Source organism: Myxine glutinosa, chromosome 5, assembly GCF_964187855.1.
Source record: "Myxine glutinosa chromosome 5, kmMyxGlut1.1, whole genome shotgun sequence".
NCBI lineage: Eukaryota > Metazoa > Chordata > Myxini > Myxiniformes > Myxinidae > Myxine > Myxine glutinosa.
The window spans coordinates 177,178,286-177,204,099 of NC_136265.1; the positions used below are offsets into that span (position 1 = coordinate 177,178,286).

Here is a 25,814-nt window from a genome sequence, read left to right on the forward strand (position 1 = left end):
TTAGAATTACTCTTTAAGAATTACCCTTTAGAATTACCATTTAGAATTACCCAATAGAATTACCATTTCGAATTATCCTTTAGAATTACCATTTAGAATTACCCTTTAGAATTACCAATTAGAATTACCCTTTAGAATTACCATTTAGAATTACCAAAAAGAATTACCCTTTAGAATTACCAATTAGAATTACCCTTTAGAATTACCCATGTAGAATTACCATGTAGAATTACCCTTTAGAATTAGCATTTCATTTAGAATTACCCTTTCGAATTACCCTTTCGAATTACCCTTTCGAATTACCCTTTCGAATTACCCTTTAGAATTACCCTTTAGAATTACCCTTTAGAATTACCCTTTAGAATTACCCTTTAGAATTACCCTTTAGAATTACCCTTTAGAATTACCCTTTAGAATTACCCTTTAGAATTACCCTTTAGAATTACACTTTAGAATTACACTTTAGAATTACCCTTTAGAATTACCCCTTAGAATTACCCTTTGGAATTACCCTTTAGAATTACCCTTTAGAATTACCCTTTAGAATTACCCTTCAGAATTACCATTTAGAATTATCCTTTAGAATTACCCTTTAGAATTACCCTTTAGAATTACCCTTTAGAATTACCCTTTAGAATTACCATTTAGAATTACCCTTAACAATTACTCTTTAGAATTACCCTTTAGAATTACCCTTGAGAATTACCATTTAGAATTAGCATTTAGAATTACCCTTTCGAATTACCCTTTAGAATTACCCTTTTGAATTACCATAAAGAATTACCCTTCACAATTACCCTTTGGAATTACCCTTTGGAATTACCCTTTAGAATTACCCTTTAGAATTACACTTTAGAATTACCATTTAGAATTACCCTTTGGAATTACACTTTAGAATTACCCAATATAATTACCATTTAGAATTACCCTTTAGAATTACCATTTAGAATTACCCTTTAGAATTACCAATTAGAATTACCCTTTAGAATTACCATTTAGAATTACCCTTTAGAATTACCCTTTAGAATTACCATGTAGAATTACCCTTTAGAATTAGCATTTAGAATTACCCTTTCGAATTACCCTTTTGAATTACCATAAAGAATTACCCTTCACAATTACCCTTTGGAATTACCCTTTAGAATTACCCTTTAGAATTACCCAATAGAATTACCATTTAGAATTACTCTTTAGAATTACCCTTTAGAATTACCATTTGGAATTACCCTTTAGAATTACCCTTTAGAATTACCCTTTAGAATTACCCTTTCGAATTACCATGAGAATTACCATGTAGAATTACCCTTTCGAATTACCCTTTAGAATTACCCTTTAGAATTACCCTTTAGAATTACCATTTAGAATTACCCTTTAGAATTACCAATTAGAATTACCCTTTAGAATTACCCATTAGAATTACCATGTAGAATTACCCTTTAGAATTAGCATTTAAAATTACCCTTTCGAATTACCCTTTCGAATTACCCTTTCGAATTACCCTTTCGAATTACCCTTTAGAATTACCCTTTAGAATTACCCTTTAGAATTACCCTTTAGAAATACCATGTAGAATTACCCTTTAGAATCGCCCTTAAGAATTACTCTTTAGAATTACCCTTTGGAATTACCCTTTAGAATTACCATTTAGAATTACCCTTTAGAATTACCCTTTAGAATTACCATTTAGAATTACCATTTAGAATTACCCTTTAGAATTACCCTTTAGAATTACCATTTAGAATTACCATTTAGAATTACCATTTGGAATTACCCTTTAGAATTACCATTTAGAATTACCATTTAGAATTACCATTTAGAATTACCCTTTAGAATTACCCTTTAGAATTACCATTTAGAATTACCATTTAGAATTACCCTTTAGAATTACCCTTTAGAATTACCATTTAGAATTACCATTTAGAATTACCATTTGGAATTACCCTTTAGAATTACCCTTTAGAATTACCCTTTAGAATTACTCTTTAGAATTACCCTTTAGAATTACCCTTTAGAATTACTCTTTAGAATTACCCTTTAGAATTACCCTTTAGAATTACCCTTTAGAATTGCCCTTAAGAATTACTCTTTAGAATTACCCTTTGGAATTACCCTTTAGAATTACCATTTAGAATTACCCTTTAGAATTACCCTTAAGAATTACCCTTTAGAATTACCATTTAGAATTACCATTTGGAATTACCCTTTAGAATTACCCTTTAGAATTACCATTTAGAATTACCATTTGGAATTACCCTTTAGAATTACCCTTTAGAATTACCCTTTAGAATTACCCTTTAGAATTACCCTTTAGAATTACCCTTCAGAATTACCCTTTAGAATTACCCTTTCAAATTACCCTTTAGAATTACCCTTCAGAATTACCCTTTAGAATTACCCTGTAGAATTACCCATTAGAATTACCATTTAGAATTACCATTTAGAATTACCCTTTAGAATTACACTTTAGAATTACCCTTTAGAATTACACTTTAGAATTACCCTTTAGAATTACACTTTAGAATTACCCTTTAGAATTACCCTTTAGAATTACCCTTTAGAATTACCCTTTAGAATTACCCTTTAGAATTACCCTTTGGAATTACCCTTTAGAATTACCCTTTAGAATTACACTTTAGAATTACCATTTAGAATTACCCTTTGGAATTACACTTTAGAATTACCCAATATAATTACCATTTAGAATTACCCTTTAGAATTACCATTTAGAATTACCCTTTAGAATTACCAATTAGAATTACCCTTTAGAATTACCATTTAGAATTACCCTTTAGAATTACCCTTTAGAATTACCCTTTAGAATTACCCTTCAGAATTACCCTTTAGAATTACCCTTTAGAATTACCCTTTAGAATTACCCTTTAGAATTACCAATTAGAATTACCCTTTAGAATTACCATTTAGAATTACCCTTTAGAATTACCCTTTAGAATTACCCTTTAGAATTACCCTTCAGAATTACCCTTTAGAATTACCATTTAGAATTACCCTTCAGAATTACCCTTTAGAATTACCCAATATAATTACCATTTAGAATTACCCTTTAGAATTACCATTTAGAATTACCCTTTAGAATTACCAATTAGAATTACCCTTTAGAATTACCCTTTAGAATTACCCTTTAGAATTACCCTTTAGAATTACCCTTTAGAATTACCATTTAGAATTACCCTTTAGAATTACCAATTAGAATTACCCTTTAGAATTACCATTTAGAATTACCCTTTAGAATTACCCTTTAGAATTACCCTTTGGAATTACCCTTCAGAATTACCCTTTAGAATTACCCTTTAGAATTACCCTTCAGAATTACCCTTTAGAATTACCCAATATAATTACCATTTAGAATTACCCTTTAGAATTACCATTTAGAATTACCCTTTAGAATTACCAATTAGAATTACCCTTTAGAATTACCATTTAGAATTACCCTTTAGAATTACCCTTTAGAATTACCCTTTAGAATTACCCTTCAGAATTACCCTTTAGAATTACCATTTAGAATTACCCTTTAGAATTACCAATTAGAATTACCCTTTAGAATTACCCTTTAGAATTACCCTTTAGAATTACCATGTAGAATTACCCTTTAGAATTAGCATTTAGAATTACCCTTTCGAATTACCCTTTTGAATTACCATAAAGAATTACCCTTCACAATTACCCTTTGGAATTACCCTTTAGAATTACCCTTTAGAATTACCCAATAGAATTACCATTTAGAATTACTCTTTAGAATTACCCTTTAGAATTACCATTTGGAATTACCCTTTAGAATTACCCTTTAGAATTACCCTTTAGAATTACCCTTTCGAATTACCATGAGAATTACCATGTAGAATTACCCTTTAGAATTACCCTTTAGAATTACCCTTTAGAATTACCCTTTAGAATTACCATTTAGAATTACCCTTTAGAATTACCAATTAGAATTACCCTTTAGAATTACCCATTAGAATTACCATGTAGAATTACCCTTTAGAATTAGCATTTAAAATTACCCTTTCGAATTACCCTTTCGAATTACCCTTTCGAATTACCCTTTAGAATTACCCTTTAGAATTACCCTTTAGAATTACCCTTTAGAAATACCATGTAGAATTACCCTTTAGAATCGCCCTTAAGAATTACTCTTTAGAATTACCCTTTGGAATTACCCTTTAGAATTACCATTTAGAATTACCCTTTAGAATTACCCTTTAGAATTACCATTTAGAATTACCATTTAGAATTACCCTTTAGAATTACCCTTTAGAATTACCATTTAGAATTACCATTTAGAATTACCATTTGGAATTACCCTTTAGAATTACCCTTTAGAATTACCCTTTAGAATTACTCTTTAGAATTACCCTTTAGAATTACCCTTTAGAATTACCCTTTAGAATTGCCCTTAAGAATTACTCTTTAGAATTACCCTTTGGAATTACCCTTTAGAATTACCATTTAGAATTACCCTTTAGAATTACCCTTAAGAATTACCCTTTAGAATTACCATTTAGAATTACCATTTGGAATTACCCTTTAGAATTACCCTTTAGAATTACCATTTAGAATTACCATTTGGAATTACCCTTTAGAATTACCCTTTAGAATTACCCTTTAGAATTACCCTTTAGAATTACCCTTTAGAATTACCCTTCAGAATTACCCTTTAGAATTACCCTTTCAAATTACCCTTTAGAATTACCCTTCAGAATTACCCTTTAGAATTACCCTGTAGAATTACCCATTAGAATTACCATTTAGAATTACCATTTAGAATTACCCTTTAGAATTACACTTTAGAATTACCCTTTAGAATTACACTTTAGAATTACCCTTTAGAATTACACTTTAGAATTACCCTTTAGAATTACCCTTTAGAATTACCCTTTAGAATTACCCTTTAGAATTACCCTTTAGAATTACCCTTTAGAATTACCCTTTAGAATTACCCTTTAGCATTACCCTTTAGAATTACCATTTAGAATTACCCTTTAGAATTACCCTTTAGAATTACCCTTTAGAATTATCCTTTAGAATTACCATTTAGAACTACTCTTTAGAATTACCCTTTAGAATTACCCTTAAGAATTACCCTTGGCTAACCCCCGCTCTTGCAGGGAAAATGGCCTTAAAATGCCTGTTGTTGTTGTTGTTTTAGAATTACCCTTTAGAATTACCCTTTAGAGTTACCCTTTAGAATTACCCTGTAGAATTACCCATTAGAATTACCATTTAGAATTACCATTTAGAATTACCCTTTAGAATTACACTTTAGAATTACCCTTTAGAATTACACTTTAGAATTACCCTTTAGAATTACACTTTAGAATTACCCTTTAGAATTACCCTTTAGAATTACCCTTTAGAATTACCCTTTAGAATTACCCTTTAGAATTACCCTTTAGAATTACCCTTTAGAATTACACTTTAGAATTACCCTTTAGAATTACACTTTAGAATTATCCTTTAGAATTACCATTTAGAACTACTCTTTAGAATTACCCTTTAGAATTACCCTTAAGAATTACCCTTGGCTAACCCCCGCTCTTGCAGGGAAAATGGCCTAAAATGCCTGTTGTTGTTGTTGTTTTAGAATTACCCTTTAGAATTACCCTTTAGAGTTACCCTTTAGAATTACCCTGTAGAATTACCCATTAGAATTACCATTTAGAATTACCATTTAGAATTACCCTTTAGAATTACACTTTAGAATTACCCTTTAGAATTACACTTTAGAATTACCCTTTAGAATTACACTTTAGAATTACCCTTTAGAATTACCCTTTAGAATTACCCTTTAGAATTACCCTTTAGAATTACCCTTTAGAATTACCCTTTAGAATTACCCTTTAGAATTACCCTTTAGAATTACCCTTTAGCATTACCCTTTAGAATTACCATTTAGAATTACCCTTTAGAATTACCCTTTAGAATTACCCTTTAGAATTATCCTTTAGAATTACCATTTAGAACTACTCTTTAGAATTACCCTTTAGAAATACCCTTAAGAATTACCCTTGGCTAACCCCCGCTCTTGCAGGGAAAATGGCCTTAAAATGCCTGTTGTTGTTGTTGTTTTAGAATTACCCTTTAGAATTACCCTTTAGAGTTACCCTTTAGAATTATGTCGCGTCGTAAATTAAATTACTGTTGCGTCCTTCGCTTCCCTTCCCTTCGCTATGGCAGAAGCAAGAGGTATCATTACTGGTTGAGCTCTTTTAGTCTGTGCTGGTTCTTTGGTGGTCACCGATCGACCGTCTTCCGTTCCTCTAGCAAGTTCAGCACCCAGGTCGGCGTCTTCGTCCTGGCTCATCCTCCACTCCGTCTGGAACTCTGGAACGTTTTCTGAACTGAGCGCTTTTCTGATGCCTGAACTGTTATCTCCAAGCTCTAATCTGTTCTCCTGTTGTGTCTGATCACTCCTTTTATTTGGCTGGAGAGGGGAGGAGTCTGTCGGGGGTCACGCCCCACCAGTTCTAGGCATGTTTGTCGGGAGCAATGGTCATGCGTCACCCTCTCTGTCGTGTTGCGGGGTGTGCATTGGCCCAGACGAGCCTCCTCATGTCATCCTCGCCGTGAGTTTGTTGACCTCGAACTGCTTTCAGTGTTCTTCGGACTCCCATGACCTGGAGCTCTCCACTAAACATGGGGCGGACTTATATTGCTCCGCGTACATTTCGTGAATGTCCGACCAGGTCTCAGGTAGCGTGGGTCGCCGCTGATGGAAGGACACCATGGGAAAGTTACCCTTACTTGCAGCATAATTCCAAGTATACTCACAACCAGAGGTGTTCGAAACCACTTACTTGGTAGTTTTCCGATTTTCTGAATATGTTTATGAATTTGATTTGCATGCGTGTGAGTGTGCTAAATTAGATGCAACTATCTGAAGTTCAGCTTTCATTTTATTTGATAACTTTCACGCAAAAGGTCCTGACCTACGAACTAGGATTTATTTACTTTCTCACTTCTTACACGGTCTTTCGGCTCATGGAATTGTTTCCCAGTAATGTACACATATGCAGATAGAGGCCTTAAGAGGCCTGACATTGGACAAACAGCCGGTGAACTTGAGGTAAGTGACAATTTCCCAAGACCCTGGTTACTGGAAACAGTCTTTGTGACATTGCTTTTATTTATGCCATCAATGGGGCTATTCAGAAAACTTCCTCATCCTCTCTCTCTTTTAGAATGCCTACCCATGGAGTTTATTCGTGCTCCACCTTCCAAGTGCTGGGTATCAAGCAAGGAAGCAGCATTATTTATTTATTTGTTGTTTTTTGGTATACATTGCTGAAGCTCGTGGAGGAGCTAGAGCATAGAACGGATCAGGAAGGAACAGTAGAATGAGGGATGTTAAACACCAAGAGCAAGGATGGGGTTTTAACCTGGGGCTACAGCATAATGAGGCAGTGCCATGTGCATCAACTTGCAATTTATTGTTATGTTTGTGGGGGTAGATGGAGGAATCCCATAGTAAAGATAGGACTGTATAGGTGTAGCATGGACCATGGAGGGTAGGAGACATCTCGATGTACTTAAGCAGGGAAACTGGAGCTTAAGATTGTTTCCATGCCTTCACAGGAGGGGTGAAGCTGTGGTAATTAGATGGGGATTAAAGTTAGTTTCCCCCTGTATATGATTGCCCTCGGTGATTTTTTTTTCCCAAACGTTTTACAACAACAACAACAACAACAACAACAACCGTCCACTGCAGGCCAGGCAGAGCCGTTGGGCTAGTAAGCCCCGCTTCCAAAAGAGCGGTGCCAGCAGGCCACGGCCCTGGAGCTTGGTGATTGGTCGGGGTGACGTCGTGCAGAAGGATCGAGCAAGAGGAAGAAGTCGCTCTCTCTCGGTGTGGGCTTTTGCACGAACAAGAAGGCTTCGCCATTGTTGTGCTCGAACGGGCGGCTGGCATTTTCCGGTGTGCTAACACTGAGAGAGAGCGGTTTTGCAGTGCCGGAGTGGGGAGGGCTCGGCTGTGGTGCCCTTCGGGGGAGCTGAGGGCCGACTTGTGCTTGCTGGCCCAAAGTTTCCAAGGGGAGGACGTTCTTGTGTTACGGATTCGTCACTTCCGTCTTTGTGGTTTTCATCCACTGGAAGCATTTTTAGTTTCATATACTATTATTGTTATAGTTTGAGTGAAATGGAGATAACTGTCTTCAAAGGTGAAAATTAGTGTTTTAAAAGAAAAACGAAATGGATCGGGAGAAACCGGAGGAGGAGGAGGTGGAAGCGGATCAAGTGAGATTGGGAGAGAAAGGCCGATCGGCTTCGAGGTGTCGAGCGGACGCTGGTCACACGCGAATATTTGTTTCCCCGGGAAAGGGATTCCTGTGACAGGGTCGATATTGTTGCGGTTTTTAGAACCTTCACATGTAAATTTAGTTGTAAATTTCCTTATAAATAACCCCTGTGTACATTTCCCCTTAATTGGCTGTTAATTGAAATAAGTGCACCTTAGTTAGTCCACATTGCAACACGTAGCAAATCATAGGCCCTTTCGTAGTTATTTCATTATTCTGTGTTTCAGGTAAGGCTATGTTGCTCATAGTTGAATCTGCGTTGCATCAAACAAATAAGATAGTTCCCCCTTTTCTATTTCCCCAAAGCGCCTCTGCCAGCCGCAGCCGCCTTACCGCTCACTCCAAAAACGCCATTGCCCATGTGCTCCATCTCGGAGAAGAAGGGGGAGGAGCTACCAGAAGCACAGGCGTGGCCCCACCTCGTCACCAAAGGTGGGGTCAGCCAGCCCTTACGACCAACCAGGAATCAGTGGGTTTGGCTTGAGAGGGCGTGGAACGAAAGATCGAGCAGGTTCGGGAGGGTTCCAAGGGCGGGGTTATAAAACCCGTTGCGCGAAGCCCCCACCGCAGATGAGTGAGGGAGCACGAATCGAGAGTTCTGTGGAGGGAGGCGCATTTTCATTTGTGGCATTTTGTGGCATTTTCCGATTCCGGAACCATCAAGGAGGTGCGGCGAGTAAGGAGAGACCTGCTGCTGCAGAAAGCCCTGCCGTGTGGAGCCGCCGGCTGTTCGCTTCCGAACTGCGAACCTGGAGCGGACCTCTTTGCTGCGCATTTTGCCCAGACCTTCCTACCCTGTGTCCCACCTGAACCTTCTCCTTCCAGCCATTCATTCCTGCCTGAGAATCCCCCTTTTGTGTACGTGAGTTTGTTCTGTTCGTCTTGTCCTGAGGATAAGTTAAGCTGTATAAGTTAAAGAATTGCACTGTGTCTTCTGTTCTTTTCCTGTATATTACTTTGATTTCTTCTCTTTCTTTGGGTTATTGTACATAATAAATAAATACCTGTTCCTCCTTACCTTGGCTTTCTTTCTCATCCGACCGCTTTCGTGATTTCCCCATTGAGTTCCTGTGGCGCGATTTTGGCCGAACCGCTTACAATCGGGTTAGTCTTTGCTAACGGCTCGGATTCCGGACTGCTAAACCGCTCGGCAAAATACCATCTTGTCCGGGATTCGAGCGGGGCCACCCACCTGCTTTGTGGAGGGATTGGCAGAGGTGTCCGGGAATCCCTTGACCAATCACCTTGGCCAATCCTATCCCACAAAGGAGCAGGGTGGGTCCAGGAACGGAGACAGCCAGCTTAACGACGAGGGGATTAAACCCCCCTCGGTAAGGGGAGTGCCGTCGCCAGATTCCGTAACAATATTACTGTGGCAGATAAACCTGCGTGACGGGTTTTGCGGTTGATTCCAAAAGTGAATCATTGTTGGAGAGCAGGTACGCCTCCATTACGGGCCCGTCCGCCATTTCAGCTCGCGCCAGCCATTTCACCACGCACCAGCCGTTAGCCTGGTTCTCGTGTGTGTCGTGGATTTCGATTGGGAATTCGCGGTTTTCCGCTTAGGAGCCGCTGCTCGTTCATATCAGCGTCCTTGTCTGGTGAACTGAAGGTGTGGGTTCCCAGTCGCCTTTTGGGTGAACTTTTGCCTGACCGACGTCGGCCCGTCACCCACCCAGCGGCTCTTCGGCAGCGTCGACTGTCGGCCGTCCTGGGTTCGGGTCTCAGTACGACCTTTTTCTTGTGATCACCGGAGCGTGGATCGACTTTGGCCTGGTGCCGGGACAGTGACTTTGGGGGTGTTACATTTCGCTCACGTGGAGTACCGTGAGTTATTGCGTTAAGAAACTAGTGGTACCATCATAGGAATTATATGGTATTTGTTGTGCAATTGAAGTTATATTGTACTTGTGCAAGTTGTTATTATTGTGTGATATTAATACAATACTTTGGTTTTATAACAATTGATTGGTGTGGTTTCACCATTGGTCATTGGCACACATAATAGCACATCTTTCTGCCGTGACTCCTTTCGGGGCTCGGAGGTACACCGTGACCGGGGTTTGGGGAGGAGCACGTAACAGAAATTGGGGGCCCGTCCGGGATAGAATTCCCTAACATTCCTAAAATTCCCAAATTTGGAATTTTCTAACATTCCCAAATTTTTCTGAAAATTTGGACATTTTTGTGTGAAGGTTAACAGGTGCTAACTAATAGTCACCATGGTGTTTGACGTAGAAAAGTTTGCGACGTCCCCTAACGAGGCACAGTTCCAGGCGTTAAAAAGATCGGAACTCATGATATTGGCCAAATATTGTAACTTGGAGGTCCGAGTTAGTATAAAGAAAGCAGAGATTCAGACATTGGTGGTAGAATCTCTAGTGGGACAAGGAACATGGGAAGAGGTAGCCTTGGATTAGTTACCAGAGGAAAAAGGAAATCTGGTGCTCCGGAAAATGGAGATGCAACTGCAGAGCCAGGAAAGGTTAAAAGAGTTGGAATGGAAAGCGGAAAAGGAAAGAGCAGAGGAAAGGAGAGCCGAAAGGGAGTTAAAGGAACCGGAGATGGAGTATCAGAGGGAACTTAAACTCAAGGAGCTTGAAGTACTGGGGGAATGGAGAGAAGTAGTATCCATGCCGGCTAGTTCGACAACCAGTCAGAACTCTTGGGATGTTGGTACGCATGTGAGGCTGGTTCCACCCTTCAATGAAAAGGAGGTAGCCAAGTTCTTTTTACACTTTGAGAAGGTGGCTCAAATGTTAAAATGGCCTGTGGGGTCATGGACTATGTTAGTACAAAGTGTTCTGGTGGGTAAAGCTCAAGATATCTATTCGGCTTTACCGATTGACCAATGAGAAGATTATGAGATAGTGAAGAAAGCCATTCTCAAAGCCTATGAATTGGTCCCTGAAGCTTACCGACAAAAATTCAGGAATGCCAGGAAGAGGGAGAGTGAGACCAATGTGGAGTTTGCCAGAATGAAGGAAACTATGTTTGATAGGTGGTGTGACTCGAAGGAGATTGGGAAAGACTTCAACCGTTTACGCCAATTGATATTGGTGGAGGAATTTAAACAGTATGTCCACGTGGACATTAAAGTGCATCTGCATGAAAAAAAGGTCCTGGAGTTATACGAGGCAGCAACAGTGGCAGATGACTATGCCTTGACACACCGGATGGGGTAACACAAACCTAACTTCCCGCCTAGAGTTAGCCAGGGGAGTTACGATAAATCAGGGTCGGAGAACAAATTTTCATGGAAGCGGCCTAAAGAGGACTATGGGGACAAAGCTGATACCGCGACTTTTAGGGATCAGAAGACTGCAGTTCCAAGGCATACCTATCTTCCGGGGGGCCCAAGGCAGACCACGGGTTTTTCCTCCGGGCCTACTTGCGCTTTTTGCAAGAAACCTGGGCCTTTGATGTCCCAATGTTACGCCCTGAAAAGGAAAAATCAGGAGCGGAGTCAGACTAGTGCAACTCCGAATGCGTTGGCCAATGCGAGAAATCGTCCTTGGAGGACAGTGCCTCGTGAAGGTTCCCGTGCCAAAGTTACGGCATCACAGAACGACCTTGTCCAAGAGGGTTACAAACCTTTTATTTCCGAGGGGCTTGTGTCACTGGATGGGGACTTAACGAACCAGAGACCTGTTAGGGTATTGAGGGACACAGGAGCACATCAATCTTTGATGCTTGAGGGCATTTTGCCATTGTCGGAGAAGACGGCCACGGGGGTTAGTGTTCTCTTACAGGGGGTTGGTGGCTATGTTAAAGCTCCTCTTCATGTCATCCATTTAAAGTCTGAGTTGGTGTCAGGACCGGTCACTGTGGGGTTACAAGCCACTCTTCCTGTAGAGGGAATCTCTTTTATTATCGGGAATGATTTGGCCGGGGGTCGAGTTTCTGGTAATCCGATGTTGGTTGAAAAGCCCAGTATGGAAAATAACACAGCACAGTTAGAGCAGGAGATTCCGGGTATCTTTCCATCCTGTGCAGTGACTCGTGCTATGGGTAGGAAGTGCTCTGAAGAGAAGGAGAAGGAAGGTGATGTGCATTTGGGTTCCATAGAGATATTGGAGGAAAAGTCTGGAAGAGGTAATAGGAAAGGGAGTGACATCAAGGAACCTAAGGAAAAGGTGGCATCTGGACCAAAAGAGAAAATGGAGTGTCCATCGGAGACATCTGGGAACGAGGCTGAACAAATGGTGCTTGTCCGAAAGAGACTTGTTGAAGAACAACACAGAGATTCGGAGCTCCGGAGTTTGATTGGTAAAGCCATTACAGAGGAAGAGGCTATGAAGATACCTGTTGGTTACTTCATGAAAGGGGAAATACGCATGAGAAAATGGAGACCACCGGAGGTGCCAGCAAATGATGAGTGGAAAGTTCATTACCAAATTGTGATGCCACAGCCGTACCGGAAGGAGATATTGAGTTTGGCACATGAGACACCTTTGGCCGGGCACCTTGGAGTGAACAAGACATGACAGAATTTTGGTACATTTTTTCTGGCCAGGATTGCGACGTGATGTGGCGGGGTTCTGTAAATCTTGCCACTCTTGCCAGCTTGTGGGAAAACCTAATCAGAAAGTCCATTCTGCACCTTTAAAACCAATTCCAGCTTTTGAAGAGCCATTCAGCCAAGTCATTATTGACTGTGTAGGCCCTTTACCTAAAACTAAGGCTGGACATCAGTATTTTCTGACCATCATGTGCGCTTCCATGAGGTTCCCAGAAGCAGTGCCTCTTAGAAAAATTACTGCGGCAGTTATTGCGAAGGCCTTGATTAAATTTTTCACTTTGGTTGGCCTACCTAAGGTCATCCAGTCTGATCAGGGTTCCAATTTCATGTCAACGCTTTTTCAGCAAGTGGTACACCTGTTGGGAGTGGAGCAAGTAAGATCAAGTACCTACCATCCTGAGAGCCAAGGGGCCTTGGAAAGGTTTCACCAGACATTGAAGAATATGATCAGAACGTATTGTTTTGAATGTGACAAGGATTGGGATGAAGAAATACCCTTATTGTTGTTTGCTACGAGGGAATCTGTTCAGGAGTCATTGGGATTCAGTCCTTTTGAACTTGTGTTTGGACACACCATTCGAGGACCATTGAAATTGGTGAAAGAACAGTGGCTACAGGAGTCGCAGTCAACAGTGGTAGAGTATGTGTCAACGGTTAGGCACAGATTAGCAAAGGCTTGTGAAGTTGCGAGAGGAAACTTGAAAATGACACAGGATAAAATGAAAGTGAGACATGACAAGAAATCTCAGATAAGAAATTTCAGTCCTGAGGACCGGGTGTTAGTGTTGCTCCCTGTTCCAGGTCAGCCACTACAGGCTAGGTATTTTGGTCCCTATCCAATCGAAAGGAGGGTTAATGAAACAGATGAGGTGGTGACAACTCCTGACCGATGGAAAAAGCGGCAACTGTGTCATGTCAACCGACTGAAGAAATATTATGAGGGGAAGCCTGTGAAAAAAATGGTTCCTGTCTCACCTGTCGTGCCTGTAGTCGGGGTGCAAGAGAATCCAGAGGTTGAGGCCGGTGTGAAGTTTGATAACATTGATGACCAGGCTTGTCCCAGATTGACGAACACAGAAGTGTTGAGCAATTTAGATGAGAAATTAGATCATTTGACGAGGGAACAACAAGGACAACTATCCAGCCTAATTTTTGAGTTTACACATTTGTTCACAGATGTACCTGGTCGTACTGACTTGGTATATCATGATATTGAGGTGGGGGAAGCCACTCCTGTGAAACAACCATACTATCGGATGAACCCTGTGAAGATGGATTATCTTCGGAAGGAGGTTCAGTATATGTTGGAGAATGACATCATCGAACCAAGCAGCAGTGAATGGAGCTCACCATGTGTGTTGGTTCCAAAACCCGATGGCAGTTTTCGCTGTTGTACGGATTTAAAACGGGTTAATGCAGTGACCAAGACCGACTCATATCCCATCCCGAGGATTGATGACTGTATTGATAGAATAGGCCCAGCTAAATTTGTAACTAAATTTGACTTGCTGAAAGGGTATTGGCAGATTCCTCTTACTGATAGAGCCAAGGAAATCTCGGCTTTAGTCACACCAAATGGGTTGTATCAGTACAAGGTTCTTCCCTTTGGATTGAAAAACGGGCCTGCTACATTTCAACGGCTGATTAATAAGCTTATTGCAGACCTTGAGGGGGTGGAGGCTTATCTGGATGATGTCATCATCCACACCATGACTAAACAAATTCATGCATTTTTCAAGAAACTGACCGAGGCAGGGTTGACCATCAACTTATCTAAGAGTGAGTTTGTAAAAGCACAGGTGGTGTTCCTAGGCCATGTAGTACGTCAGGGTCAGGTGCAACCGGTGACAGCCAAGATAGAAGCCATTGATCGCTTCCAAGTTCCAAAAGGGAAGAAGGAGCTTATGAGATTATTGGGTATGGCTGGTTGGTACCGGCGGTTCTGCAGGAATTTTTCTGATGTGGTAGCCCCTTTAACGAATTTGTTGAGGAAAGAGACCAAGTTTGTTTGGGATGACAAATGCCAGGCTGCCTTTGCCCACGTCAAAGCGATATTAATGAGCTCTCCTGTCCTAGCAGCGCCGGATTTTCAAGAACCTTTCAAGTTGGCCATTGATGCAAGTGATGTGGGGGCTGGGGCAGTTCTATTACAGGAAGATGAGGATGGCGTGGATCACCCGGTGTGCTACTATTCCAAAACGTTTCACAAACATCAGGCAAATTATGCCACTGTGGAAAAAGAGATCCTTGCTCTCCTGTTAGCGCTTCAGCATTATGAGGTGTATCTGGGAACTACTACCTTTCCTATAAAAGTCTTCACTGATCACAACCCCTTAACCTTCATTCAAAAAATGAAAAATAAAAATCAGAGGTTGATGAGATGGAGTTTGGCTTTGCAGGAGTTCAACTTGGAAATTGAGCATGTAAAGGGCAGGGACAATGTCGTTGCCGATGCTTTAACCAGAGTGAACTAACTTTGAAAATTCCTGTCGGTTGTTTGAAAGTTTTGCTGCTTTCTTCTGGGGAATATTAATTATTGTTGCTCACGTGAGTTGATCATTTGGGTGTGAGTTTTACGTTTGTTTGTTAAAAAGGTTTTTTGCATGAAAAGAAAGTTTTCACTATGTTCAAACTTTCTTTCTTGAGGGTGGGGAGTGTTATGGATTCGTCACTTCCGTCTTTGTGGTTTTCATCCACTGGAAGCATTTTTAGTTTCATATACTATTATTGTTATAGTTTGAGTGAAATGGAGATGACTGTCTTCAAAGGTAAAAAATTAGTGTTTTAAAAGAAAAACGAAATGGATCGGGAGAAACCAGAGGAGGAGGAGGTGGAAGCGGATCAAGTGAGATCAGGAGAGAAAGGCCGATCGGCTTCGAGGTGTTGAGCGGACGCTGGTCACGAGCGAATATTGGTTTCCCCGGGAAAGGGATTCCTGTGACAGAGTCGATATTACTGTGGCAGATAAACCTGCATGACGGGTTTTGTGGTTGATTCCAAAAGTGAATCATTGTTGGAGAGCAGGTACGCCTCCATTACGGGCCCGTCTGCCATTTCACCTCGCGCCAGCCATTTCACCACGCACCAGCCGTTAGCCTGGTTCTCATGTGTGTCGTGGATTTTGATTGGGAATTCGCGGTTTTCCGCTTGGGAGCCGCTGCTCGTTCATATCAGCGTCCTTGTCTTGTGAACTGAAGGTGTGGGTTCCCCAGTCGCCTTTTGGGTGAACTTTTGCCTGACCGACGTCGGCCCGACACCCACCCAGCGGCTCTTCGGCAGCGTCGACTGTCGGCCGTCCTGGGTTCGGGTCTCAATACGACCTTTTTCTTGTGATCACCGAAGCGTGGATCGACTTTGGCCTGGTGCCGGGACAGTGACTTTGGGGGTGTTACATTTCGCTCACGTGGAGTACCGAGAGTTATTGCATTAAGAAACTGGTGGTACCATCATAGGAATTATATGGTATTTGTTGTGCAATTGAAGTTATATTGTACTTGTGCAAGTTGTTATTATTGTGTGATATTAATACAATACTTTGGTTTTGTAACAATTGATTGGTGTGGTTTCACCCTTGGTCATTGGCACACATAATAGCACATCTTTCTGCCGTGACTCCTTTCGGAGCTCGGAGGTACACCGTGACCGGGGTTTGGGGAGGAGCACGTAACACTTGGCTGCCGCTTCACGGCTCTGCGCTCGCGTGATTGACCGGCGCCATTTTTGGGGCACTTTGACGCTTTTGATCCTTTCATCGACCGACCTCACCAGTTCCAATGACCACCAAGCGTCTCAAAGTTATATGTGGGACCAGAGCTGAATGCTAGCCGACTAAAAGAAAACATTTTATTTTCGTTATCTTTTCCCCTTGTGTGTATTTGTGACTGATGGAGACGTCTCACAGTAGAAAATATTAGTTTACCTCAACATTTATTTTGCCGTGCTTTATTTTTATTAAATCATTATTGTGGCATTTTTCTTTACATTTGTTGTGTTATTTTATTTGTTGTGGCTCCGGGAATAAACCCATGTGCTTCCGTTCAGGTAAGCGCCTTCGCTGCCTTCCGTCCCTCGCGCGCCATAAAAATAACTGCTATATATTCGGCTGTTCGACTCGGGAGTAAGAATGTCCGGCTATTCGTCCAAGGCTGGTGTTCATCGGCTGCGGACAGGACATTATTAACCTTGTGCTATCAGTGTGGTATGCACCTTTCACTTTATGGTTTAAACTCTACATTGCACTTCTAGTGACAGAGGAAGCGATGGATTCATTTGTGCTTTCCTTTTTGTGAGAATCACCCTCCATGGGCGATCTTTACCTGCGCCACCGAAGGTGGATGGAGGCTATGTTTTCACCCCTGTCCGTTTGGAAGCGATGGATTCATTTGGAAGCCATCGATGGATTTGGTTTGTCCGTTTGTGAACAAGATATCTCAAAAAGGTGTGGACGGATTCGGACGAAATTTGGCAGAGAGGTAGCATGTGTGACAAGGAGGAAATGATTAGATTTTGGTGAAGATCCGGATTCGGATCGAGCTACTAGAATTTTTAAAGTGATTCTTCACCATTGGGAGATGGGGCCAGAAACTATACATATCAGGATATCTCAAAAAGTTGTGGACGAATTTGGACGAAACTTGGTGGACGGATTGGGTGTGTGACAAGGAGAAATCTATTCGATTTTGGTGAAGATATGAATATGGATTCGGATATGAGAATTATTTAATTTTTAAATGATTCTTCACCATTGATAGATTGGGCGAAAAGCGATAAATAACATGATATTTTAAAAAGTTATGGATGAGTTGACTAAACTTGGTGGAGGTGTTGGTGAGGTGACAAGAACAAGCTGATTAGATTTTGGTTCAGGTCCGAATCCAGATCCGGCCAATCAGTGGGATACACAACATAAACTCTTCAGCCTGGCGGAGGTTTGCTCTCTACCGAGTGCCGTTCTAGTTTTTTAAGTATTTGTAATTTTACAAAATGCTGTGCGTATTGACATCATGGTTGCCGAAGTTAAATTCCGTCTGTTTGCATTTTCGCTAAAGCGTTGTACACTCACACCCAGGTATCTGATATGTGTGTCATTTGGTGACAGGTGAGGTGAGACGTGGTTTGCTCAGGTGTCGTTGCATCAGGAAAAACGCTCCCAACAACCACAGCTCGATCGACCTGCCCCTGGAACTCTCCATCCATGATGAGTTATTTCCAGTAAGTATTAATAAGATATCATTCTATTTCCGCTCTCTTATTTAAAAAAATACCTTTCTAAAGGTGCGTGAGTTCGGCAAGTAAATAATGGCGTTCTCTCTCTCCCAGGACTGCTGTTCGATTACCGCCTGCATAGGAAAGGTCAATGGTGAAGTCTTGTTGGCATTTTCAGAATATTCCTGTCTGTGCCCCACTGAAAGCTCGACGAGCGGCCCAAGTAATTTCATCTTGAAGGCTCAGGGGAGCAATGCCGAAGTTTTGTTTAAGTTGCAGCAGATCGGGGAGATTTCGCACAAGATCGTCGTCACGGGCTTGTCCGTGACTCTGAAATTGTGTTAGTCTTTCATCTCGGTTTTCTCTCAACCTGTTTTGTTTGTTTAAATTTCCTTTGGTAACTACCTGGTGAGGTACGTGAACTACAAATTTCCAATGATTTATTCGTGCTTTTGGGTGAGCTCCCCTTTACAAATTCCCAACGATTTATTCGTGCTTTTGGGTGAGCTCCCCTTTGCAAATTCCCAACGATTTATTCGTGCTTTTGGGTGAGCTCCCCTTTACAAATTCCCAACGATTTATTCGTGCTTTTGGGTGAGCTCCCCTTTACAAATTCCCAACGATTTATTCGTGCTTTTGGGTGAGCTCCCCTTTACAAATTCCCAACGATTTATTCGTGCTTTTGGGTGAGCTCCCCTTTGCAAATTCCCAACGATTTATTCGTGCTTTTGGGTGAGCTCCCCTTTACAAATTCCCAACGATTTATTCGTGCTTTTGGGTGAGCTCCCCTTTGCAAATTCCCAACGATTTATTCGTGCTTTTGGGTGAGCTCCCCTTTGCAAATTCCCAACGATTTATTCGTGCTTTTGGGTGAGGTCCCCTTTGCAAATTCCCAACGATTTATTCGTGCTTTTGGGTGAGCTCCCCTTTGCAAATTCCCAACGATTTATTCGTGCTTTTGGGTGAGCTCCCCTTTACAAATTCCCATCGATTTATTCGTGCTTTTGGGTGAGCTCCCCTTTACAAATTCCCAACGATTTATTCGTGCTTTTGGATGAGGTCCCCTTTGCAAATTCCCAACGATTTATTCGTGCTTTTGGGTGAGGTCCCCTTTGCAAATTCCCAACGATTTATTCGTGCTTTTGGGTGAGCTCCCCTTTGCAAATTCCCAACGATTTATTCGTGCTTTTGGGTGAGCTCCCCTTTACAAATTCCCAACGATTTATTCGTGCTTTTGGGTGAGCTCCCCTTTACAAATTCCCAACGATTTATTCGTGCTTTTGGGTGAGCTCCCCTTTGCAAATTCCCAACGATTTATTCGTGCTTTTGGGTGAGCTCCCCTTTACAAATTCCCAACGATTTATTCGTGCTTTTGGGTGAGCTCCCCTTTACAAATTCCCAACGATTTATTCGTGCTTTTAGGTGAGCTCCCCTTTACAAATTCCCAACGATTTATTCGTGCTTTTGGGTGAGCTCCCCTTTGCAAATTCCCAACGATTTATTCGTGCTTTTGGGTGAGCTCCCCTTTGCAAATTCCCAACGATTTATTCGTGCTTTTGGGTGAGCTCCCCTTTGCAAATTCCCAACGATTTATTCGTGCTTTTGGGTGAGCTCCCATTTACAAGGTAAACTACAATAAATGTTTTACCTTGTTACAATTTGTTACAATTTGAGTTGTTCTGGAAGAGTCCATTGTGATGGAACAAATGTACTCTTAGTCTTGTGTTTGTATGTGCCACAGGGAATAATAAAAGTTTTCATCCATTTTGTTTATTTGAACCTATTTTCCAAAACAGATTTTGACACTTGTGCCATTGTAAAATTGAAGTATTGTTAGTCAAATGGTCTCCAATGATTGTCACGCCTCCCATTCCAGAATGATATCCACGTCCTGGTTAATTTGGCACGAATCGGCGTCTCGGAACACATGACCGCGGCGAATCTGTCAACTGGAAGAGCCGAGCGAAGCTCAGTTAGGGATCCACGGTTATTTTTCCTTTTGCGCGAACTCAATCTGCCCATTGAGCGTTTAATAAGGCAATTTCACTAAACGTCATGGAGCCCACTCCCTACATCCACACGATGTTACATCAGAAGGGGAATTTATTATAGGGAGAAAAGAGGAGGAAGAACAAGCCAGCCACACAACGGCAATCACAGAGAGTAACAATAAACATGGGGGCAATACACCTGGCGCTCACCTGGTAGAATAAACAGTATACCGCAGCGACTAAGGGTATTTAAAACCAATTTCAATGATTGCAAGAAGACAGGGCAGCAGGTATATATCATACTAACATAATCATAAGACTTTAACAAACAAAGAAAAAAAAAATACCTATTTTGGGGGGCAACTCCCCTTCCCCAACCCCATATCTATCTATAATTCCATTAATCTCTGTGTGTATGTGTGTATGTTTGTCTGTGACCGCTGTTTCTCGACAACTACCGGTCCGATATACTTGAAACTTGCCAGGTATATTGCTGGGGACCCGAGGATGTGCCTTTTCAAGGTTTGAAATTAATCGGACAAGTACTTACCGAGCTATGGCGATTTAGCCGTTCGCCGTTCGCTTTGGCGTTGCGAATGGACCAAACCATTGCATGTAAATAGAGGGGGGGGGTTCTGTGGTCGTTGCGAATGGACCAAACCATTCATGTAAATAGAGGGGGGGGGGGGGTTCTGTGGTCGTTACTGCCACGTGGTTTCAAAGTTTTTTTTTGTTGTTGTTGTTTGCACGCATGTTTTTTTGCACCCACGTACGGGCACGCCCTAGGATGTTTACACACACACACCCCTACACAAATTTTTTTTTTTTTTTTTTTTTGGCAAGGAACGGGCACCCACGTACGGGCACGTCCTAGCTTATATATAGTACGGGCATGCCCTAGTACCTCCAAAGATCCCAATTTTTCTAATGCCTTGAACAAACATTGGTACATCATGGGTGGTGAAGGTTGTGGTGAAGTTTCATCGAAATTGCTTGTGTCGTTTTTGAGAAGAAAGGAAATACCTATTTTGGGGGGTAACCCCCCGTAAACCCCCAAAGGGGTAGATTTTTTTTTAAAGCCGTGAACAAACTTTGGTACATCACAGGTGATGAAGGTTGTGGTTAAGTTTCATCAAAATTGTGTGTGTAGATGCTGAGAAGAAAGCAAATACCTATTTTGGGGGGCAACCTCCCTGTAGACCCCTAAAGGGGCAGATCCTCCAGAGGACATCCTGATTCAATGAAGCAAACGCTTTGCGGAGATCAACATCGGGTGCGAGCATCTCCTGCTGAAACTCATGGGATTGTGCAAAGCGTTTGGTGTGGACGCCAAGAGCAAGTACACGGTCAATCGATGACCTCTTTTGGTGCTCGTGCTCAAGCAGATAGATGGTGGCAAACCCTATCAAGATTATCCAAGCAAAGACCTTACCCAGCATCGAAAGCGCTATCACCCATCGTTAGATGTTGCAGTCCTGGCGATCATCCTTCCCTTTCCAGAGAGGGACAACAAGGCCCTCTTCCAGTCATTTGGGAACAGAGCACAGAACTGCGTGCGATGACATGAGATCAGCATTTCCACCATCGTAAGGAGGACGAGAATCACTTGAAGCCAAGATTTGCTCTACCCTGTCACAGATTCCTCGCATATGCCTCCTTGTTCGCCCTCAGCGTACGTGCACTTTTATACGCCTCAGCACCAGCATTGGAATACTAAGTCTAGGAATGTGGCTGTTGGCGCTGAAACCATGAACCAGCCACCCTCGGTCCACGACACCTTGCGAAGTCAAGGAACTTGGTGCAATTCTGGTTCACTGTTCCAGACCCATGGGGCCCACACATCCCCCATAGTCATAGCCATAGTCATAGCAATAGTCATAGCCATAGCAATAGTCATAGCCATAGCCATAGCAATAGTCATAGCCATAGCCACATCCATAGCCATAGTCATAGCCTTGGCCATAGTCAGAGTCATAGCCTTGGCCATAGTCATAGCCTTAGCCATAGTCATAGCCACAGCCATAGCCATAGTCATAGTCATAGCTATAGTCATCGTCATAGCCATAGTCATATCCACAGCCATAGTCATAGCCATAGTCATATCCACAGCCATAGTCATATCCATAGCCATAGTCATATCCACAGCCATAGTCATATCTACAGCCATAGTCATAGCCATAGTCATATCCACAGCCATAGTCATAGCCATCGTCATATCCACAGCCATAGTCATAGTCATATCCACAGCCATAGTCATATCTACAGCCATAGTCATATCTACAGCCATAGTCATAGCCATAGTCATATCCACAGCCATAGTCATAGTCATAGCCACAGCCATAGTCATAGCCACAGTCATAGCCATTGTCATGTCATAGCCATAGTCATAGCCATAGCCATAATCATAGCCATAGCCATAGTCATAGCCACAGTCATAGCCATAGTCATAGCCACAGCTATAGTCATAGCCACAGCCATAGTCATAGCCACAGCCATAGTCATAGCCACAGCCATAGTCATAGCCACAGTCATAGCCACAGCCATAGTCATAGCCACAGCCATAGTCATAGCCACAGCCAGAGCCATAGTCACAGCTATAGTCATAGCCACAGCCATAGTCATAGCCACAGCCATAGTCATAGCCACAGTCATAGCCACAGCCATAGTCATAGCCACAGCCACAGCCATAGTCATAGCCACAGCCATAGTCATAGCCACAGCCATAGTCATAGCCATAGCCATAATCATAGCCATAGTCATAGCCACAGCCATAGTCATAGCCATAGCTATAGTCATAGCTATAGTCATAGCCACAGCCAGAGCCATAGTCACAGCTATAGTCATAGCCACAGCCATAGTCATAGCCACAGCCATAGTCATAGCCACAGTCATAGCCACAGCTATAGTCATAGCCACAGCCATAGTCATAGCCACAGCCATAGTCATAGCCACAGCCATAGTCATAGTCATAGCCATAGTCATAGTCATAGCTATAGTCATCGTCATAGCCATAGTCATATCCACAGCCATAGTGATAGCCATAGTCATATCCACAGCCATAGTCATAGCCATAGTCATATCCACAGCCATAGTCATAGTCATAGTCATAGCTATAGTCATCGTCATAGCCATAGTCATATCCACAGCCATAGTCATATCCACAGCCATAGTCATAGTCATAGTCATAGCTATAGTCATCGTCATAGCCATAGTCATATCCATAGTCATAGCCATAGTCATAGCTATAGTCATCGTCATAGCCATAGTCATATCCACAGCCATAATCATAGCCATAGTCATATCCACAGCCATAGTCATAGTCATAGCTATAGTCATCGTCATCGTCATAGCCATCGTCATATCCACAGCCATAGTCAAAGCCATAGTCATATCCACAGCCATAGTCATCGCCATAGCCATAGTCATATCCACAGCCATAGCCATAGTCATAGTCATATCCACAGCCATAGTCATATCTACAGCCATAGTCATATCCACAGCCATAGTCATATCCACAGCCATAGTCATATCTACAGCCATAGTCATATCTACAGCCATAGTCATATCCACAGCCATAGCCATAGCCATAGTCATAGTCATATCCACAGCCATAGTCATATCTACAGCCATAGTTATATCTACAGCCATAGTCATATCTACAGCCATAGTCATAGCCATAGCCATAGTCATATCCACAGCCATAGTCATAGCCATAGCCATAGTCATATCCACAGCCATAGCCATAGTCATAGCCAGAGCCATAACCATAGTCCTATCCACAGCCATAGTCATATCCACAGCCATAGCCATAGTCATAGCCAGAGCCATAACCATAGTCCTATCCACAGCCATAGTCATATCCACAGCCATAGTCATAGCCATCCCTATCAATGCCAGTTGATGCCATGAAATTCCCCAAGACTCGAGTCGAGTATGTCGCCTGGGGCAGCGATCACCCACCGACTCGAGCACAGAATGTCTCCTCGGTGAGATGAACTTTTACAATTCATTCCCTTTACAGACTTGGATGTGCTATGGACAAAGTTCTTGCTCAGAAAGAAATGTTTTCCAAATTAAAAAATCCATTCAGTTTGAGCCTTTATCTTTCCGGTCAGCGTGACAGGTGAGTTTATATTTATTGCGGTGTATAATTTGAGTGCGTTGTTGTGCGTGTGATTATAAAAACATCTGACGTAATAATCACAGAGCCATACACAGTAAATGAATTGTGTGTGTTTTAAGTTTCGCACAATCCCACTATTACAAATTATATTCAGAGTAATTTGCCAGGAATCCAATCCTGAAAGGAAACGTCAGAGGCTTCACCGCTGGAGCCAAAACACGTCTGTTGTGAGGAAAACCGGATTCCCTTTTCTTGGTGTTTAATTATGATTAAAAAGCATTCACTCGATATATAGGACCGTGGTAAGTTTTCTGATCGTTTCGCGCCTTCATGGATTGTCGGGTTGTTAATTCCGCTGTAAACCGAAGGCTGGTTGTAAGAAAATGTCTCGGTGGGTAGGCCTACGGCCTAGACTAGTTCCGTGGCCGCGGTACGCTTCACGTATTCCACAGTTAAACTAGTCCAAGCCCTCTAGTGAGTGCAGACCCCCTCCGGGACTCGCTCATACCATGGAGCACTTGTATCTGATAACTGTATTAAATGGCGCTATGCTCCACACAAACACAAACAACATTACTCCCCATCACGAAAACAGACCCCAATGTCTAAGTTGAACCTTCAATCGTTTCACAAATGGATCTTCCACCAAACCTGGGGATGAGGCATCCATGTTCAGCAATAACGGCGTAACGATGAGTTTCATTCTGGCCACAGGTTCGATGTTTGCGGATGTGCTTGGGCCAATCCCTTCATGGTGGTTGTGTTGTTGCCCTGACTACCTTTTTCATATTTTATTGTTTTGCATATTTGTGCAGCTTGCAATGGCCGTCTTGGATGAAGAAGATTTGTCGCTGCACCGGTTAGAAGGCACCGAGACGGACGAGCAGCCCAGTGGGTTAGTCGTGCTCAAGAAGAGCAATGCTGCAGAAAAGCACGTGTTCAAGGTATGAGTGATGTGTTCAAGGTACGAGAGATGTGTTCAAGGTACGAGAGATGTGTTCAGGGTACGAGAGATGTGTTCAGGGTACGAGAGATGTGTTCAAGGTACGATAGATGTGTTCAAGGTACGATAGATGTGTTCAAGGTGGTACGAGAGATGTGTTCAAGGTACGAGAGATGTGTTCAAGGTACGATAGATGTGTTCAAGGTACGATAGATGTGTTCAAGGTGGTACGAGAGATGTGTTCAAGGTACGAGAGATGTGTTCAAGGTACGAGATATCTCTTCAAGGTACGAGAGATGTGTTCGAGGTACGAGAGATGTGTTCAAGGTACGAGAGATGTATTCAAGGTACGAGAGATGTGTTTAAGGTACGAGAGATGTGTTTAAGGTACGAGAGATGTGTTTAAGGTACGAGAGATCTGTTCAAGGTACGAGAGATGTGTTCAAGGTACGAGAGATGTGTTCAAGGTACGATAGATGTGTTCAAGGTACGATGGATGTGTTCAAGGTGGTACGAGAGATGTGTTCAAGGTACGAGAGATGTGTTCAAGGTACGATAGATGTGTTCAAGGTACGATAGATGTGTTCAAGGTGGTACGAGAGATGTGTTCAAGGTACGAGAGATGTGTTCAAGGTACGAGATATCTGTTCAAGGTACGAGAGATGTGTTCGAGGTACAAGAGATGTGTTCAAGGTACGAGAGATGTATTCAAGGTACG

General features: G+C 42.1%; 2 protein-coding genes across 3 annotated transcripts in view; both read left to right on the top strand.

Annotated features, from left to right (window-relative positions):
* The window catches only part of LOC137426676 (uncharacterized), a 123,430-nt gene extending 103,626 nt beyond the window's left edge, over positions 1-19,804 (top strand). Inside the window, exons 8-9 of the mRNA XM_068115450.2 lie at positions 17,933-18,045; positions 18,154-19,804. Of these exons, the coding sequence (XP_067971551.2) occupies positions 17,933-18,045; positions 18,154-18,384 (344 nt within the window). The 3' untranslated portion in view covers positions 18,385-19,804. The remainder of the gene's footprint in view (positions 1-17,932; positions 18,046-18,153) is intronic.
* Positions 19,805-24,311: 4,507 nt separating this feature from the next.
* DHX38 (DEAH-box helicase 38) overlaps positions 24,312-25,814 on the top strand; it is a 71,775-nt gene continuing 70,272 nt past the window's right edge. Inside the window, exons 1-2 of one of the 2 annotated variants that reach the window (XM_068115449.2) lie at positions 24,312-24,380; positions 24,969-25,097. In XM_068115449.2, coding sequence (XP_067971550.1) covers positions 24,975-25,097 — 123 coding nt within the window. In that variant the 5' untranslated portion in view covers positions 24,312-24,380; positions 24,969-24,974. Of the gene's footprint in view, positions 24,456-24,968; positions 25,098-25,814 lie in introns of both variants that reach the window. The other variant, XM_068115448.2, reaches the window with a different exon arrangement.